Source organism: Protobothrops mucrosquamatus, unplaced genomic scaffold, assembly GCF_001527695.2.
Source record: "Protobothrops mucrosquamatus isolate PMUCROS unplaced genomic scaffold, P.Mucros_1.0 scaffold973, whole genome shotgun sequence".
In the NCBI taxonomy this organism is placed as follows: Eukaryota; Metazoa; Chordata; class Lepidosauria; order Squamata; family Viperidae; genus Protobothrops; species Protobothrops mucrosquamatus.
In genome coordinates, this window is record NW_015387216.1 from 30219 (window position 1) to 50540 (window position 20322).

Below are 20322 nucleotides of genomic sequence, written 5' to 3' on the forward strand. Positions count from 1 at the left end.
TGCTGCGGGTCAGAAAGAGATTGGATCTTCTCCCTCTGTAGCTTACAGTTTATGGAAATGAATTACAGATTTTTTTTTTGCCACATAAACAACTACGGTCAATTTCAGATGTGGAGCAGATCCTATTTGTGGAAACTTAGCAACTGTAATAGACTACATTTAAGAATAAATTAATAAAATAGGAATGGGCGAGCTATTTCTAATCATCAGTGCCAGCAGAATAAGGAACCTAGCCACTCTTGTTAAAGAGATTGCAGTTGTGCATTTTCAGTACAGGGAATATATATTATTTGCTGACATTTATGAGAGACAATTCTATATGCATAAAGCAACAAAAATGTAAAATAACAAAAAATAACTATGAATATTTCTTTATTAAAAAAAAGCCCTGCCTGTTAAAATAGATTTCAAAGTATCTGGGCAACCTAAGGGAAACAGTGTTAAGTGTACAGTCAGCAATCATCTTACCTGTAACCTAGAAGTGTCTTGACTGAAATAAACTCAAAATCCATTTTAAACAATATGTTTTATATTGCCTAGATGACACATCATATCTAGATAAAATGTAATTTACACTGGAGCTTTTAGGCTTTTCAGCAGCATATTGCTAAATCAAGCAGGGTATCTCTGAAAACTTCTTGGTTTAATTGTTTAATTAGCCAACAACATATAAATTTTGCAATTAAAAAAACTGATAAAAGAGGTGGAAGTGCGGATATGTGTGAGGTATATTTGGTTGCATTAAAAAAGACTTTTCTTCCTCAAGGTCATTTATTCTCCAACCGTGAAAATATTAAACATGAGAATTTTTTGTCTGTTTGTTTTAGAGGTCCAGATTTTTCAATTACTCTATTCATTTTTTGTGAATTTTTCCATTGGTGTTTCTCTTATCCATTTAAAGCCACAAGAAAAAAAAACTGTATGACTTTAAGGCAAAGTTATTGTACTGTCAAAAAGTTTAGTCATAAGCATTGGATAAGGAACTGGATAGCATTTAATTTGTCAAAATAAGCCAAATTATTTCTTCAGCTCATTACTTGGGCTATCAAGGGAAGATGTAATTCCAAAATGTGTTGCTGTTTTCTTAAAGCTAAGAATCTGTAATGGCAATAAATATCCTGGCCTCCCATGGAACTAACCTTCTTGGAAAGAAACAAAACTATTTCTTTGTTTGGTGAGTGAAATTGGCCTTGATCCTTATTCAAGGCCAATACAGTAGGCGTTAACTTAATATTCTGAGATCCCAGGGGCTTAAAAGCATTACAGTCTCAAATAGAGGCTAAAGTAGGGAGGAATGGCTGCTTACTGGTAATACCATTGACATGAAATCACTATGTACCAATTAGATTTTGCAACATCTTTTTTTGCTGTAGTTATTAGAATATGATTTCCTCTGATAGATATTTGTTATGATCCACAGATCATGGAGTCATCTGGTGCTCCCTCAGTAACCCTAATAGTAGGCAGTGGCCTTTCATGCTTGGCTTTGATCACACTAGCAGTTGTCTATGCAGCACTATGGAGGTATGTAATTGATAAGTGGCTTTGTAAAACCACTAAAGAAGCTTTTTCTGCTCTAAATAAAAGAAAAATATGTGTTTCTTCTATAAGGGTTGCTAATTAGATATTGTAATCTGTTTAAAATGTTACGTTTTGTTGTTAAGGTTGTCCTACTCATGATTAAATATCTACTTTTTTCTTTAATGGCATTAAGGACATCAGTTCTGACCAAAAAATCTTTGTGAGTGCTGAACCTGCAATGCACATTTAAATTTCCATTATATTCAAAGAATTTCCCTTTCACTTCTATGAAGATATATGTGTATACTTCTATCCCCTTCATTGAGAAGCCCTGAGGCTCTAATCTGAGACTATCCTTCATTATGGTAAACAAAACAATTGAGTGAAAAGTATTCCTAGTACTTCAGCATTTCTACTCATGTAATCCTAGTTCCTGTTGATTCAGTGGCACAATATTGCTTATTGCATAACAGGCCCTCAGTAAGTTCTATCTTTGAACCACTGCATATATTCAGATTTCTTAATACAGTGCTCTGTGAATGCACCCATGAATACACAAGCACAAAGAATGCTTCACACAATCTGAGACACCCCATAGTGATTTCCACATATCAATAGCAATTGTGGATTGAAGATTTGTGTGTGTGTGTGTATAGATTTTCACTAACTGAATGCATTCTCAATTATCACCTGAGATTAAACTGATTGTATGTGCTACCCCTTAGATCACATTCACAGTGGAAGCAAGGGAAAAAACCCAATTTGAAGGAATGACCTTTTGCAATTTAAAAGCAAAAAAAAAAAAATGAAGTAACCACTGAATGGAAAAATGATACCGAATTACAGCATGCTTACAGATTATTCTTTCCCATGATATCTGAATAAGTAGATGTTTCATCCAATTGATTCAGAAGAAACAGAACACTTCAGATCTAGTTTATTATTAATCACTAATATATATTCATGCATGACACTGAGGAAGTAAATAAATGAATACATCTACATATATTAAAACGTGTAGGTGAACACACTAAAATACAATGCTATCTGAAGTTGCACATAGTAAGCATAATAGTTTTGGCTTGTGTAAACTATAAGGGTAAAGCACCATTCCCCCTGTGCCTTATTGTTTAGAAGTCATGGCCAGGGGCAACGGGGATGGCCTCTGTGGACTTTTACACTACTTATGGCCCAAGTGGCTATAAAGTTGAATTATAAATACTGTATGATGTGTTAATGACTATATCTTCCATTAAAATGAAAGTAACGTGAAACTAGGAGTAGGAGTATATCAGTAGTCACCACAGGGAGGAAAGTGGGATAAAGTAATAATAATAATAATAATAATAATAATAATAATAATAATAATAATAATAATAATAATAATAATATTAATATTAATATTAATATTAATATTAATATTAATATTAATATTAATATTAATATTAATAATAATAATAATAGTAAAGTTGGAAGGGACCTTGAAGGTCATCTAGTCCAACCCCCTGCTCAGGCAGGAAACCCTATACCACTTCGGACAAATGGCTGTCCAGTCTCTTCTTAAAAACTTCCAGTGTTGGGGCATTCACAGCTTCTGGAGGCAGGTTGTTCCACTGGTTAATTGTTCTCACTGTCAGGAAGTTTCTCCTTAGTTCTAGATTGCTTCTCTCCTTGATTAGTTTCCACCCAGACTCATTTAATGAGGTGGATGGTTATAGAAATTGAACAAACAAATAAAATAAAATAAAATCAATGGAGCAAAATAACTGTCCAGAGGGGGGAAAAAAACAGGGGACCTTGTTTGTTCACTTGAAAAAGCATTGTCCAGGTCCCTTTAAGATACAGAGGAAACCCATCATGTCTGTAATAAATTGATTGGATTTCATACTTCTGTAAAATTACTCATTATGTTCTCTTCAGTAACCATGTAGCAAAATTCCTTTTTGGGAATGATTCGTATTAAAAAAAAACAACCCCTTGTAAATCTGAGGTTTTGATTGAGCAAATCAAATCGTAGTATAATTTCTTGATTTTTTTTTTAAAAAATGTAGCAGCTTTAGAATATACTTGGTTTGGTATAATCCAAAATATTTTTTTCAACATAAAAATGAGGTCTTTCATCAATCAAGTTTCATACAGGATTTGCATAATTTGGACAAATATATACATAAACCACAATATCCAACATCCAACAATATCAGGTAGTTAAAAATACATTTTACTGATTTAAGAAAATAAATTATATCTTTACATGCTAAATATATTTTATAAGGTATAACATTTCGGAGAAGTTTAAATTGTTTAGTAATGCTAAACTTTCTACTAACTCTCTGTGAATCTCACCATTTTAGGAGCAAATATCTTAGATCAAAATATACACGAATGGAAGTTTGCTAGTGCAAACTTTCCCGTTCTTCCCAATATAACTTTGAGTGTCCATTATCCTCAAACAGTTTGTCATGAGGCATGTAGCTATAGTAGAACATGGAGTTTGTGAAACTATTTCTTTTTTTTTTCTTCACCATACACCATACACCAAAACTACATAAACATAAATCTTTTCTTCTAACAGAACAGTGCTTTACATTTTAAATGTTCTTTACATCTTATTTACATTTTATATACATCAATAATTATATCTTTTTCTTTCTCTGTTCTAGCCAATTATAACATTTATTCCAAATTTCATAAATATTTCTAAATATATTACTCTAATTATCAGAGGGGATGTAAATACAATATATTTACAAACATGTACAAAATATTATGAACTTTGTCTTAAACTGAATGGCAAAGCCATGATTGTCCATCAAGTAAATGAGTTGTTATTAATTTACTAAAATTAAGTTTGTGCAAGATTTACTCTTCAGCAGTGGAATGAATTATCTCTTCTAATGTCTGTATGTATACTTTGTAAAACATAATTAAGCAGTACTTTAATTAGTGAAACAAATCTAGCCAAACAATGTTCCATTTTGAATCTGAATAATCCATTTCTATATAACCATCAATTTAGCTTTGTTAATCATATGAACATCCACTCAAATATTCCTACCGCATCTGTGGGCATAATCCTCCAGTAATGTCCACTGTAGGTCTCATGAGAACAGGAAGGACATGAATAGATTTATCATACATACTTAATTCAATTCATAGTCATTTCTCTATGGCATCTGTAAAAATAATTCCCCAGTGGACTGCAACCACTCAAACAGCTGCATCCTTTTGAAGTGGATGGTAGAATATCTACTAATTTCAGTATCGAAACAATTCGAGATTGCAAACTTCAAAATCTACCATATTTGTGTCTAATTTCTTATTGCTATTGAAATATTGTTTGTTTCTTTGTTCCCAATTCTGATATTAATTACTATTAGCCTGTACAATTCCAAATAAAAGAAGTTTAAATACTCATTTAACTTTTCATTTAAAAAGTTAATTTTAAACTACTTATGCTTTAAGATTGTTATTAAATACATAAAAATTATCAGTATTAATTATTTGTTTTAATAAGAATTTACTGAATTATGGAATGCATTTTTTAAAAATCTTTTGTGTGTATGTGTGTTTCCTTGAACAGGTACATCAGATCTGAGAGGTCCATAATTCTAATTAATTTCTGCCTATCTATTATATCATCAAATATTCTCATATTGGTTGGACAAACACAGACACATAATAAGGTATGACTAAACTGCCTTTATATTTTAATTGCTTGCAATCTGTTTTTGTACAGCTGGGTTCTTTTCAGTTTTGGCAACAACAACCCAAAAAAAAAAGACCCTTTGCAGAAATTGATAGCTATCTGATGAAATATTAGGAAGTAGAAAAAAGATTCAACATGTTTTGTTGAATTTTTTTTTCCTTTCCAAACCTCCATTTCCTATAATTCCTTCTGGATAATTGGTGTTTTCAATAGCAAACATATGTAGATTTCAAAGCTGTAATATGATGCATCAAAATCATATATTCTACCTCATTATGGTAACTATAATGAATAGTGTTACAATGTTTTTTGTCTTTTGTTAATACACTGACATTCAATAAAGACAGATAAATTCTTAGAAAGTAACATTTGAGTATACATATACATCTGATGAATGTTAAAGCAAAACTAGATTAACTGTCATAAAATGAATTGTTGGTATGTTCTTTACCTGTATTGTTCAGTTTCTTTCCTTTTGTCTCAATGGTGTGTACTTAGTTGTAGCAAAAAAACCACTTTTATTTAATGTTTAATGAGATATGATTCTCAAACATAAATTTAGTTTTCTTGACTGAAGCACAGGCAAATCCATTGGCAACACTCGTGTTCTAATTCTAAAGTCAATGCACAATAGTTTTACTGACTTTAATAACTTTTACTTTAATACATAAATTTCATACATAAGCATATGCTTAGTTTCAACTATTTTTCTATTAGCTCATGGATCAGACTAAGATTAATGTTGTATGAGATGTTCTAAGTAGTCTGATTCAACCACAGTAATTTGTACAGGTGTGAAATGAACAATTTGTGTAAATTCAGAGTTTATCACAAATATAATCTCAAGAACTGTGTTTTTTCTAATTCCTTTAATTTTAAAGTTTAAAAGATTTAAGGAAATTAAGATTTCATGTATGTGAAATAGTATGTGAACCCTGTAATCTATGACTTTCCAATTGTCAATTCTGTGATTTACTGATCATGTTACTATTTCCAGCTGTTGAGAAACTACTTAGCTAAAGATTAGGTGTATAAAAAGAATGAGGGTGATTTATACTCTGTTCCTAAGAGCTGTTGCATTGTCAAAGACATAATTGGAGGGGCTTATCATTAGAGCAAGCAAGTTGCACAGATCCTGTTCTGCAGTGCATGAACCATAGCAAATGTTTAGGATTGTACTGTCACTCCAAGTAAAGCTGAGGAGCTAAGATAAATTTTTTGACATTAGCTGCACTGTTGATCCCAATCTCTCTTTCTCTCAAAATAATTAACAATTTTAGGTATTTCTTTGTAACATTTACCTTCATGAATCTCATTATATCTTTCAAGTTGATATGCAGATGAGATGCTGTCCCAATTTATTATAATCAATGGTAATTTCACCATTGGCTTATCACATTGTTCAAGGAAAGAAAATCAAATTCTTTCACAAACCTATAGTGTTTTGATAATGCATTGGTGGGTAGCGTAGAATTAAAGTTTATTATTCTGCCTGGACTAGTCCAATCCTTAATATTGCAGTATCTCAAAGGATAGGCTTCTTAATTAAATTAGCACATGAAGAACTATATGCAAATAACAGAGCAAGGTAGAAGGAAGAAAGTTAAGCAGCTGTCCAGCAATAATCTTTGTGAAAGAAGGATGTCCCCAAACTGTGTCATTTTATGGAAGTCCCTGAAAAGTGTGTTCACTTTCACTGTTTGCCTAAATCAGTTAATCTACATGAATTCTGAAATATGAATGCATAAATCAGGTCTTCAGAAGGGTGCCACCTTAATTCATCTACAGGCTCAATTTTATATACATGCTAAACAGTCACTTTGCTATGAATATAATGTTGCTTCAAAGCAAAGGTGAATACTGTATTGGATATTATCTTGCAGGAAAAAATACCCATGCCTGTGTGAAAGTCACTGAATAAAGAGCTGGGTGAGGGAGGATACTGTTATGTCAAATGTATTTCTTTTTAGAAAGTATTTTAAATACTTGGTGGATTTCCTTCGCCCCTTTTCTTTCCCATTCACTCACTACAAGCTTAGCAATGAAACCAACATAAAGGTACAACCCTATAAATCCTCTCCCCTCCTCTCCTCTCCTCTCTCCTCCTCTCCCCTCAACTTCTTGATCTGTACACTCTCTTATAATTTGCTAAGAAAGTATTTTTATGGCTGAAGGGTAGAATAAGATATTCTATCTAACATGTGTCTTTATTAATTTATTAATTAGTAGCAAAATGCAATTTAAATCAGTGGTGTTTAATTCTGAGCTCATGTACTCTTATACCAGGCTTAACTTCATGCTTTCTGCAATCTTACTAATTTTACACATGTAACCATAATTCAGCCGTGTGTTTAACTTTGGGAGAGGTTACCACTCCATCTATTGAAAATAAGTTTGTGTATAACAGCTCAAAATGCAGAACTGAAACTAGATATACACTCATAGTTCTCCTACATGGTTTATTTGACTAAGCACTTCAGAATATTTAGGTCTGGAATTGGGTTGATTCCTAAGGTTTCTGCAAAAGAAATATATCTAAGTTGAGGGTACCATTACACTAATCAAATCCTTATTTAGTATTACAATTTAAGTGACTTTGTATTTTTATTCGTAAGTGAATAGAAAAGTTGCACATTTTCCCTTTGTCTCTTTTAACAGCAGTATTGGAAAGAGACAACTTGTTCTGTTTTTCCTATTCAAGAAGAATGATGTCCTTGTTTAAGAGCATCTTCTCTTAGAACAGGATTATGCAACTTTTAGTGGCTCAGAGGCCATACCAGGCTTTGTGTAGCATGTCAAGAGCTACATTTCAAACCTGGCTGAATTTGAATATTGGTTTATTGTTTCAAGGTGTTTCTTATCTTCATTTCATTTCATTGCATTCATTTATTCATCAAATTTATATAGCTGCCCATCTCAAAAACAAGTGACAAGGATAAAATACTTATGTACTGTATAAAAATAATTATTATTACTCTTATAAACGTTTTAAAAACTTTAAAAAAACTCAATGCTAAGAGAGAACAGATATTAGGCTAAGAGCAGATGTTAATAACAATGGAGCCACCTCAGTATCTCACCAGTCCCCTGAGGTTTTCAGGTCTGATGGCACAAGCAGGTTTTGAGAGACTTTTGGAAAATCAACATAGATGGAGCTAGCCTCACTTGAGGAGGGGGGGGGAAGTGGAGATGTTCCATAAAGTATCATGGCAATAAAGGCCATCATCTGAGACCCGCCAAATGTAATTCCCTAGCTGACAGGACCATAGCATGCGTACATATGGCGAGAAAGGTAGATGTAACTGAAGACAGTCTTTCAAATAACCCAGCTCCAGGCCCTGTAGGGCTTTAAAGGTTAAAAACACCTTGAACTGATTCCAGAAACAGGTTGGTAACAAATGCAGCTTACAGAGTAGAGGTGTAATGTTTGTTCTACAAGGCACACACATAACTGCCCACTGCACTGCATTTTGTCCAGCTGAAATTTTGGGATACTCTTCAAGAGAAGTCCCATGTAAACCCTATTACAATAGTCCAATCAGGTGATTAGGGCATGAGTGACTGTCAGCAGTGACCCTTGATCTAGGAACAAGGACAATGGGCACACAATACAAAGCTGTAGTAATGTCCTCCTAACTGTGACTGCCGCTGTTCTTTATGTTATGAGTCTAGCAGGATTCCCAGTCTGTGCATGAGGTCTGTTTGTGGTAGTGCATCCCCCTCTGTGACCAAAAATGGCATAGTCCTGGATCCGGTAGACTCCAAAATTTAAAGCCATTCATTCTTGCCAGGCTTCAGATGAAGGCTATTGTTTTTCAACAAGGCTTAACCGTAGTGGCACAGTGGTTAGAATTCAATATTGCAGGCTAACACTGCCCACAGCCAGGAGTTCGATCCTGACCGGCCCAAGATTGACTCAGATCTTCCATCCTTCCAAGATTGGTAAAATGAGGATCCAGATTATTGAGGGCAATATGCTGACATTTATAAACTGCTCAGAGAGTGCTGTAAAGAACCATGGGGCGATATATAAGTCTAAGTGCTATTGCTATTCATCCAGACCCTTGTAGCTTCCAGGCACAGATGTTCACAGCATCACTTAATCCACCAGGAGCAAAGATATGTAACTGGGTACTATCAGTATACCAATGACTCTCTCGTCCCATAGTGATGGATGAGCTCACCCAGCCCCTCATGTAGATGTTGAATAGGTGCAGATCCCTGCAACACTCCACACTGTATGGAACCAAGGGTGGGATCTCTCTCTGCCAATCACCATCACATCGATTGACCACAGAGAAAAGAGGTGAACTAGCAGAACACAGAACTGCCCATCCCAGTGGGCATTACAATTCATTATAGCAACTAATTTATATACTCTCTAGCCAACACTGAATACTTAATCTATGAATCAGGATATTTTTTTAAAAAAATGTTTTAAAGTTAAGTTCACTAATCAATAGGTAAGAGGAATTTGTAGATTAAAATTTTATTCTGAGGAAGCAGTTAACATAGAAAGACTATAGGGTATACTCCGTACTTTTATAGTGGAAAAGGTGAGAGTAGAATTAACCATTATTTCTCATTAATGGGCTTTATGATTATGTATCATAAAATTTCAAGGACTTAAAGGGACTGCACTTTTCCCTAACTGAATTATGAAAAATAGATTGGAATGTTTTTTTTATATCACTGAAGAAGCCTTTGCTTGAATATGTATCAGACTTTTGGAGAATACTTCTGATTTCTTCAAAGCTAAACTATCCTTGAAAAGGGTAGGAACAAGCAATGTTTACCCATGGAAGACACACTTTCATTTGTTTATTTATTAAACCTCAGAGCATATTAAGGTAACACCATTATATCTTCAGAAGTGTCCCTAGAGAAAATATAATTTCATCCTCAGATATTTTTGGAATCCAGAAATTGCTCTCTAAGACTGCCTTGCAAATTTTAGGAGTTTGAAATATTTGTAGCTTCTGAAAAATTTCCTGGACTCAGGCAAATTATCCAGGGACTAAACCTACAAAAGTAAGTGCAATAAAAGACTAACAGTATGTAGTTTCACAAATGCATGGGGAAATCCCCTCCTTCCATAAACAGGTGGCCTTTGCACAACACCTGTGAAACATATGTTGGCATGGTGCTGCCTGGTATTTTCATTTACAGAAAATCTTTAGCAAAAGGCCAAATCTAATATTCAATGTTAAACACAGGAATATCTTATGACAGAACTGAATTGGTTTACATCCATTAAAGTAAATTTAGGTTGCAACCGACACGTGGCAACCTAAATCTATGTTGGCTGAGCAATTCTGGATGGCATTGGGGCTGACAGTGATTTATCTCTCTTTTGCCCAAACCTATTGCTCAATGCTGCAAACATATGCAGGCCATAAGCGTATGATATTTTCACTAAAGCCCCATCTCCCTATTTATGTCTTCTCTGCTTTTGAGCAGTTCCACATACTACATTGGAAGCTGCATCTGATATTTGTTAAAAAAAAAAGAGGTTAAAAAAATTTAAAAGCCACATAACTGTTTCCAAATTGGCTTGCTGTCTCCTACTGTGCTACAAAGAATTGGATTTTAGATTTTGCATTTTCTTACTTGCAGCTTGAAACCATTAGATTGTACTCTATTTTTAGCATACTATATTATGAGCATCCCTTTCCCTCTTCAAGTCACTGATTGGCATCAGTGTTTGGTGGTGGATGGGCGGGTAGAGGAGATACTGTACATCAAATCATGATTTTATTTTAAACACACACAAAAAATCCAAAGTGAGCAAACATAATTTCTGAGTTATTCTGGAAGGGCAAGAAGATTATTTAAAGTAATGGCAAAAAGGCATCAAGGTAGAAGCTAGCTAAGGATCTTTCCTTATTTCTTAGTTTTAGTCAGTTGGTATGTTCTTTATGTTAAGTAGAGTTTGTGTGACACATTACCCTTTGAGATACAATCCTACTTTGTCACAATACATGGAGAATATTGTTGACGTCTCTAAATAATGAGACTTTTGTAGTACTCTAATTAAGACTGCTGAAGGAGAAGAGATTCAGAAACTAAGTGCTAAATAGGCCATCCAGTTGATTCTTACAGAGGTTGTTAAAGTCAGAAGGCTAAAACAAGATCCCCAAATAATTATTTCTAAAATGCTAATGCAGGGGTCTTCAAACTTGACCCTTTTATGACTTGTATACTTCAACTCCCAGAATTCTTCAACCAGGCGCGCTGGCTGAGGAATTCTGGGAGTTGAAGTCCACAAGTCATAAAAGCATCAAGTTTGAAGACCCCTGTGCTAATGCTTATCAATGGAGGATACAGAACATATATTATAGAATGATCCATGTCTGATCGGATTAATTTAAGATACCAACTCCTAATCGCAACTTCCTGTACCTAACTCTGTCATGGAAACATCCAGAATAACAAAATTACCTTACCTTGTCAGATTGTTGGCTCATTTGTTTCAGTACTGTATTATCTATATTAACTAGCAGTGGTTCTCCAGATTTTCTTTTTGAGGTCTTTCCCAATTCTAGCTTAAGAGTTCTAGGGTTGAACCGGAATTATCTGTCTGCAAAGCTTGTGACTTGATACTGAGTTAGGACTTGTATCAGTATAACTCTTCATGGAATTTAGTTGATCAGCCTACTAACACTTCATATTTTTCATATTAATTAGCTTTGTGTTTCTAACCAGTGAGAACTAGAGTATGATTAGATGATTCCTCTTCCCCATCTTAGAGAATGTAGGTAAACATATATGTAGAATAGAATAGAATAGAATAGAATAGAATAGAATAGAATAGAATAGAATAGAATAGAATAGAATAGAATAGAATAGTTGGAAGGGACCTTGTGGGTTTTCTAATCCAACCCCCTGCCCAAGCAGGAGTCCCTACATATTTTTGACAAATGGCAGTCCAGCCTTTTCTTGAAAGCTTCCAGTGATGAAGCACCAACAACATCTGAAGGCAGTCTGTTCCATAGGTTGATTGTTCTCACTGTCAGGAAATTTCTCCTTATTTCCAGGTTGAATCTCTCCTTGATCAGTTTCTAGCCGTTATTCCTTGTCTGGCTTTCAGGTGCTTTGGAAAATAAGTTGAGCCCCTCCTCTTTGTGACAGATGCTCAAATATTGGAACACTGCTATCATGTCTCTCCTGTTCCTTCTCTTCACTAGAATAGCCATGCCCAGTTCCTGTAACCATTCTTCATATGTTTTAGCCTCCAGTCCCCTAATCATCTTTGTTGCTCTTCTCTGCATTTTTTATAGAGTCTCAACATCTTTTTTATAGTGTGGAGACCAAAATTGGTTGCAGTATTCTAGGTGTGGTCCTACTAAGGCTTTATGGAGTGGTATTAGTACCTCACGTGATCTTGATTGAATCCCTCTGTTAATGAAACTTAGGATTGGATTGGCTTTTTTGGCTGCCGCCGCACACTGTTGGCTCATATTTAATTGATTGTCCACTAAGACTCCAAGATCCTTCTCACAGTTGCTGCTATTTAGCCTGGTTTCACCCAATCTATATCTGTAGTTTTGGTTTTTCTTGCCTAAGTGTAAGACTTTACTTTTCTCTACGTTGAATTTCATTTTGTTAGATAGGGACCAGTATTCAAGTCTATCAAGATCTTGAGCCTATCATCTAGGGCACAGCTGGCTTAGGAATTCTGGGAGTTGAAGTCCACCAGTCATAAAAGAGCCAAGGTTGCCTACCCCTGCTCTAGGGTGTTGGCTATTCCTGCCAGCTTAGTCTTATTTGCAAATTTGATAAATTCCCCTTCTATTCCCTCATCTAGGTCATTTATGAAGATGTTGAAGAGTAATGGGCTTAGGACAGAACCTCTGGTACCCCACTGCTTACTTCCCTCTATGTAGATGAGTGCGGGGTTTGTCAGTCAGTTAAAAAGCGATCTGATGGTGTTGCTGTCTATCCTACATTTTTAAGCTTTCCAAGAAGTAGGTTGTCGTCTACTTTGTTGAATGCCTTGCTGAAGTCCAAGTATACCATGTCCACAGCATTCTGCTGGTCGACCAATTTAGTCATCTGATCAAAGAATGAAATAAGATTGGTTTGGCATGATCTGTTTTTAACAAACCCATGCTGGCTTCTAGTTATACTTTTGTTTCTAGAACAAGTATATCATGCCTTGACTGATATTACCCTTTGGTTGATACTCTATTTAAGGTCACATATAAATTTTTTCTTTACCAACATGTCCAGACCTAGAGCAAGAATCATACAGACCAGTAGTCTCTTACTTTTGTGGCATAGTTGGATGGGTGTTAGATCTTTTGAATTTTGTGTAAGTAATGAAAAATAGTTTATGGAAAATAGGCCTGTGCTAGGCAGCAATGCTTTGTTTTGACATGATGTGTTACATGGTGGCTCCTGTTCATCACATTTTGGGGCCTCTTCTAGCACCTCCAGTTATTGAAAGAGGCTTCAGTTTTTGTACTACCTTTTCCAGTGTTGTTGCTTTCCCAAGCAAAATGGATCAGAATGAAACAAAGCATGCCTTCAAAGCTTTGTTTAGCCCTAATAGAGAATTTGTGGGCCTTCAGCTGTTGCTAAACCACAAAGCCCTATACCTCCTAGCAGCTGACCAATGCCACAGCTTTTTTGAAGTTCTAGTTTATCACAGACTCTCCTATCCTTGTCTTATTCCTTAACTAAATATTTTTTAATTTGAAAATCCTGGTGTTCTAATACGTGGGATGAAATGTGGAGTTCTACAAATAAGGGGAAAGTGGTTGTCAGTCTATTCTGCCAAACGTTCATAGGAATTTCAGAATATATAGTAGCCGAATTAAAATGAGCTTGGAGGGAAAATTACATTTCTTCCTGAGTATTGGTCTTCACCTGCAAACAAACGATAGGATTTAATCTTGGCTGTCAAATGCAAGTGAAGAGGAGCAAGAGAGTCCCCCTAATAACTTCTATGCCTTCTTTTAGAAACAGTTTTTGTTCAGCTTTTTCTCTAGAGTATGAAGTATTCCTTGTATATTGTAGTTATCTAGAACTGAATATACTTCAATGAATTAACACAGAAAGATATTCTGATAGTTGGAAACACTTGAGACATGTTAATAATCATGTGGTTTCAAACATTGAAAATTGGAAAGGGGTAACAAGTTACTCCACTAAAATTAGTTTGTAGTGCACTGTCCTCTATTATTCCACCATGAATTGATTTGTTTTTGCTTTTACTATCATCAAATGAAATCTAGCCTTCTGAAATCCATAGTAGTGGCTTCTCAACGGAAGCACCTCAAGCTGTGAAATACTCTTCCACTAGACTAGAGAGTATGTATTATTAAGTGGCAAACAATGGTATTTTAACTGTCCATTTCATCAGTGTTTGGGTATATGTATCACAATAACATGGCTTTTAATAGAGTGTAATATATTTTGATTTGGTTTGGGTAATAACTTTCCAGTGAAGGGCAGACATCAAAAATATCATCATAAAGAAATGAAATACATTCTCCTTTTCAGTCAGTCACCCGTGTTACTCTGTTCCATTCTCCCGCTTGCTAAGGTTTCCATTTTCTCTCTCACTTGCTCCCTGGAAATCTGTAGCTTTTTAGCACACCCACTCCTCATTGTGTGGTTGGGGAATTTATTTTTAATCTTCTTATGTTGCTACAAAACCAGATTCCCTTTTGAGCTTAATCGTTTGTGCTAAAGATTTACTATTTTGCTTATTTATTGTTCATTTTAATTGTTGTTTTTGCTTCTGATCTGTTACCCACATAATATTGTTTCATTATGTTATTTGCAGGTGTGGTTTAGTTTTCTCACCGTGGATGTTTTGTTGTGTTCATGTTAATTTTCATACTGAGGATGTTTTAGTGAAAATGTAAGAGCTACAAAGTTTGGATCATGATTGTCTAACTCAGACATGTCAAACTCGTGATATCACGTGACATTGTGCAACGTGTCAGGACAGTTTTGCCATTGCTGGCAATGGGGTGGGCGCGGCTTCCGGATGACGCATCCAGCCCGCGGGCCAGTAGTTTGATACCCCTGGTCTAATCTTTCGGCTTGCTTGGGCTTCACTGAGGGAAGAAGAATTGTCTTGGGCCACTATAAAATGTATAGTATAGTTAAAATATATAAATAGCAAATTTCCTTTATTTTTTTACATTTTTTATTATATTGTGGGACTGCATTACTAGCTGTCCAGGGCCACATGTGGCCACAGGCCACAGGTTAGACATGCCTGGTCTAGATGATTTAGTGGCACACATATTTAATAAATAATAGTAATAATCCTTGTAAGAACTGGTGCTCATATCTAAATTTCAAAATGAAAGGAAACAATAGACAATATTAGCTTTCATGGAAGCCTCCCCTGTTGTGAGCCAGAGCAAGTCTTTGAAAACCATGTTTCAGTAATGAAAGTATAGAATTTCAGATCTTTATCTTATTGGATTTAGGGTCATGCTTGAGCCACTTCAATCTCATCCAGACTTGCCGTTTGGAAAATGGAAATTGTTGATGTGCATTTTCAGATACCAGTTTTTAATTTCTTTTTCCTTCTGAAAATCATCCCCATGTCCAAGCACTGAAGGGTGTTAACATATCATAGGGCCCAGTTAAAACAGTTTCAAGCAATCTGTTAGTGAGTCAAGAAAATTATTCTTGGCTTCCCATTCTTTCTTCCACCTCACTCTCCAGTACTTCTAGATTCCAGTTCAAATAACAGATACTATAAATGAGAAGCTGCATAAACTCTGATCTTACAAATTATACTCTATTATTAGGATTCTTCAAGGAGATCTTCTTCTAACAATATTACCACATACTCCTTCCCTGTTAGTCCAGAATTCTGGGTGTTGTCACTGAAAACATTCAGAGGGGATCAGATTGTTGCAATCATTATTATGTCTTTCGCGTCTACATATAATAAAGGCAAAATAGTTCTGGTTATTATTTGGTAAATCTTTTGGGAGATGTAGTGACTAAGGAAGACGTGAGACAGATATGGAAAACTGATGCTACCTAGAACCTGTGCTAGCTTTAATCGTATCAGTTCAGTTTTATTTTGCTACCCAGAAGCACACAGTCAATATTTGATGGTCAATACCAAAATCAACAACAAACTGGTTCTAAAAATGAATAGAAAGGTCAGGTTCTTAAAAGCAAAAGTTGTCTCAATAGACATAAGATTTTTTGTAGTAACAAAGTCAATTTATTGGAGTGCACAGGATATGTTTTTTTAAAAAAAAATAGAAGAAAAAGAAAAAAGCATACTGTAGAACTTGTCTATTGGTTCTCTATAGTTTGATTACCAATGAAAGTCCTTATAGGACACAAATAGCAATGTATCTCTATGGCTGGAACCTGACCCTTTGAACTATAAGGAGGAGGAGGAGGAGGAGGAGGAGGAGGAGGAGGAGGAGGACACTGCAGAGGAGGCTTCTGGGAGATGTAGTCTCCATCAGAGGCAATGGAATCAAAGTGCAAGGGAGCAGAACTACAGGGCCCAGCTGCTCAGAGGGGGAAAAGGAAGAGGCAACCTCTGGAGGAGGGACTGGAAAAAGGCAGGAAAGAAAGGATTGAGTGGGGGAGAGAGTGTGTCAGTGTTGTTCTGAGGGAGAGAGAAATGCTGTGGCATTCTGGGCTGTGGATGGCATCCCTGCTGCCATAAGAGAGGGGAAAATCCTAATCAAGGGGGAGCTCAGAATTGGCTGCATTCCTTATCCAGCAGCAGTTTGCTGATTCATCACTTCTGGCTAGAGAGGACTATTATTTTACACAAAGCCTCACAAAACCCACAAGGTGTATCAGTATGCTTGGGCTAGGTGGGTTGGTCATCTGAGAAGAGGGACAGAAGGACCCTATCAGCAGGGGCTCCTTTGAGGTGGGGGGAGGGTGAGGGCTACACCAAAAAAAATACATAACTCTCATCTTAGTTTTTTCATCTTCTCCCATGGTCATCCCTGATAGAGTAAAAGGACTGAAGGCAATTTACAATGATATAGAACAGTGATGGTGAACCTTTTAGAGACCAAGTGCCCAAAACCCGCCCCGCTCTGCCCCCACCCCACTCCCCCACAGGGCCACCCACCGCCTCCATGGCCCGCCGCAGCAGATTGCCCAGACAGCCAGCAACACCATGGTGACCAGGCCCTCCGCCCACGCCCCACAGCATCATCTGTGCATGACAAGGCACAAGGGCGGAATCTTGTCCCCACTGTCCAGCTGCCATGTCCTTGGCTGTGTTGCTCCGTGCGGGCCATGCCCGGGAGCGACTCTCCTCTGGGGGGGCTGCTGGTGAGGACGGGGGTGTGGGGAGAGGCGGGGCTGGGATGATGGCATTTGTGCCCACAGAGTGGGCTCTGAGTGCCGCCTCTGGCACGCATACCATAGGTTCGCCACCACTGATATAGAATAAAAAGTAAAAATGCAACAATGAAAAACTATCTACATAAATTAAGGCAGCCCCGGGCAATCTGCACCCGAATACTCTGAAGACTAAAAATATTGTAAAGGTCTTTAGGTTTGTAGCATTCCATGTCTGAAGAGACAGTGTGTTCCAAATGATAAAGGTAAGCCACTGAGATCCAAATTCAGTACCTTTCAAGAAGTAGGAACCATTAACGCTTAACATTTTATCAATTAACATTTCTTATGTGACTGCCTGAATCTGGATAAATGCTCAAATGGGGACCCTGGTGCCAAACCATGTTAAAGCAATTCAGTTTTCCAAGTCCTGGAAATGTTTATGATAAAGTTTCTGAAGACTAGCTCTGAATATCATAAAATGCAAAAATTATCATTACAAGATTGAGTTTCATCTTTTCTGTCTGACTGCCCTTACTTGTGTGCTCCTACATACCTTGTGAAAGTCTAGGGAGTTTCATTGCTGATGAAAAAATCAAGTCTGTCTATCTCTCACTGTTTACAAAAAATCAGTGTGGGTTTATGTTTCATAAGATTATTTTCTTAGAGAGCTGACCTTGTCATTGTCAAGTGATTAATGATACAATGGGTACATTAATTAGATTAAATATGTGGCATAATATTTCTTTTTTCTAATAAATATTTGGATTCCTTTTTAAATATTCAGACCGATTGAATCCTGAATCATACTACCGTTATATATTTCAGATCTTACGTATTAAAGATGAGTTCTTTCTACTTAATTCCCTAGAGGTTTTATGCTCAATATATATCCATAGGATCAAGTATAGGCATACTGTATTGACAATTATGTATTAATGGCGGGAATTCTCAGGGATTGCATTGCTAGGCACTCAGGACTCCAAAGAGACTGTGGTATCTCTTGCAGCAATTTTAATGCCTGTATTTGTATAGGAACAATAGCTGAAAATTATTTCTAAATACTTGATAATGGAAGTGTCCCACTGAGGATGGTATGTGGTCAGTTTAGGACAGGAGTAGGCAACTTTGGTTCTTTTATGACTCATGGACTTCAACTGAGCATGGCTGGTTCAGGAATTCTGGGAGTTGAAGTCCACGAGTCATAAAAGAGCCAAGGTTGCCTACCCCTGGTTTTAGGACATTATTTAAGTTAGTAGTGGCCAGTTAACAGTGTCCAGTTGCTTTCAGGAAAATTGGTAGCAATCTGGTTCTGAGAAAATTGTCTGTTGTTGTAGTTTGTGTTTCAAGGCTAGCTTCAGTAAGTTAAATTTAATGAGATGTTTTGGATATAAACAGAATTCTACATTCTCCCCAGCCTGCTCTCTTCCCCATCAGATGTCTCATATTTTTAATCATTTTTTAAAAAAAGGCAGTGAAGCTTTATCCTTGTGGAAAGTGTAGTAACATACTGGTAATATTATATAATTGTATCTGTTTTGCCTATACGGGGGGGGGGAGGGGAGGGGAATCTTTTTCAGTAAAAAGATGCTTTTAACTCATTGAAGAAGTCACATGGCCAGCGCTAATAGTAATTGCAGCAGGGATGTGTTTCCAATTTGCTGAGAAAGAGGCTGTCCAGTCAGAGTTGGTGAGGGCAGGGAAACAAGAGAGGTTTATAGCTCTTGACCTGGAAAAACAAAGGCATCCTTTTTCTCTTTGATGCTTTTTGCCTGGAAGCAAGTTAGCAGAGGGAGACAAATGGGATTAGTGCTGCCAAGTCTTGGATCTCCCTCAAAAGCTCTCCCACCTGGCCTCCCGACATGAGATAGAACTGCAGCCCTGCCAATCTTGTTCTTGGTACCTTCTCCCCTGCAATTGGGAGCCCATCCACCCTGAGGGCATCTTTCTCCAGTGTTCTTCTCTACCTTGTCTCACCTCCCTCCCTGGACACAGTGTCATGTATTATCAAAACTATTTGTTTTTAACAAAGCCGTAATAATCTCCAAGAGACATCAGTCTCTTAACAGGGGAATCCTGCAGACCCTTTCAAAGATGTCAGTAAGCAGAGCCAGCAAAAAGTTTTCTTTTCTTCCTCCACCTCTCTTTTCTGTCGTCCTTTTCTGGACACACCCAGTGGTGGGATTCAGCCAGTTCGCACCAGTTTGGCAGAAGCAGTAGCTAATTTTTTTGTTGCCCAGGCCCAGAACGGACTTCCGGAAGTGGCATCCGCACAGAGAACCGGTTGTTCACCTATTTGAATCCCACCACTGGACACACCTATCCTTTTCCTGCAGGGATGGTTCTGACCCACTTTCTGAAATGAAATTGCATCATTAGTCTACTCTGCCATCGCTGATACCTTTTGTGTATCAGACAGAGAAAGCATCCCCATCGCCTTCCTTTTTTAAAGGAAGATGTGAGCCTTTCTCCTTTCAAAGCCATGCTTCCTCTGTATAAACAATGATGTGCTATCCTAGACTAGTGGGATGTAATAGAAAGAATGATAAATAGGAACTAAAAATCCCAAGCTCCCTCAGTGTGAAGCTCATCGGTGATGCTAGATTTTCTGTAATCTATTGATTGAAATGACCATATAGGAACTGTTTGAAGATCCAGTGGAATAGCTTCCAAGTTCCTTCTATTCCGTACTGAGTTTCTTGAAGAGTTGCAGGAAAGTAATATGAGAGAGAGAGAGAGAGAGAGAGAGAGAGAGGGAGGGAGGGAGGGAGGGAGGGAGGGAGGGAGGGAGGGGG

General features: G+C 36.8%; 1 protein-coding gene across 1 annotated transcript in view; it reads left to right on the plus strand.

Moving 5' to 3' along the window:
• The first annotated feature begins 1267 nt into the window (after nt 1-1267).
• LOC107290821 (adhesion G protein-coupled receptor B3-like) overlaps nt 1268-20322 on the plus strand; it is a 139273-nt gene continuing 120218 nt past the window's right edge. Inside the window, exons 1-2 of the mRNA XM_015819747.1 lie at nt 1268-1524; nt 5102-5204. Coding sequence (XP_015675233.1) covers nt 1424-1524; nt 5102-5204 — 204 coding nt within the window. The 5' untranslated portion in view covers nt 1268-1423. The remainder of the gene's footprint in view (nt 1525-5101; nt 5205-20322) is intronic.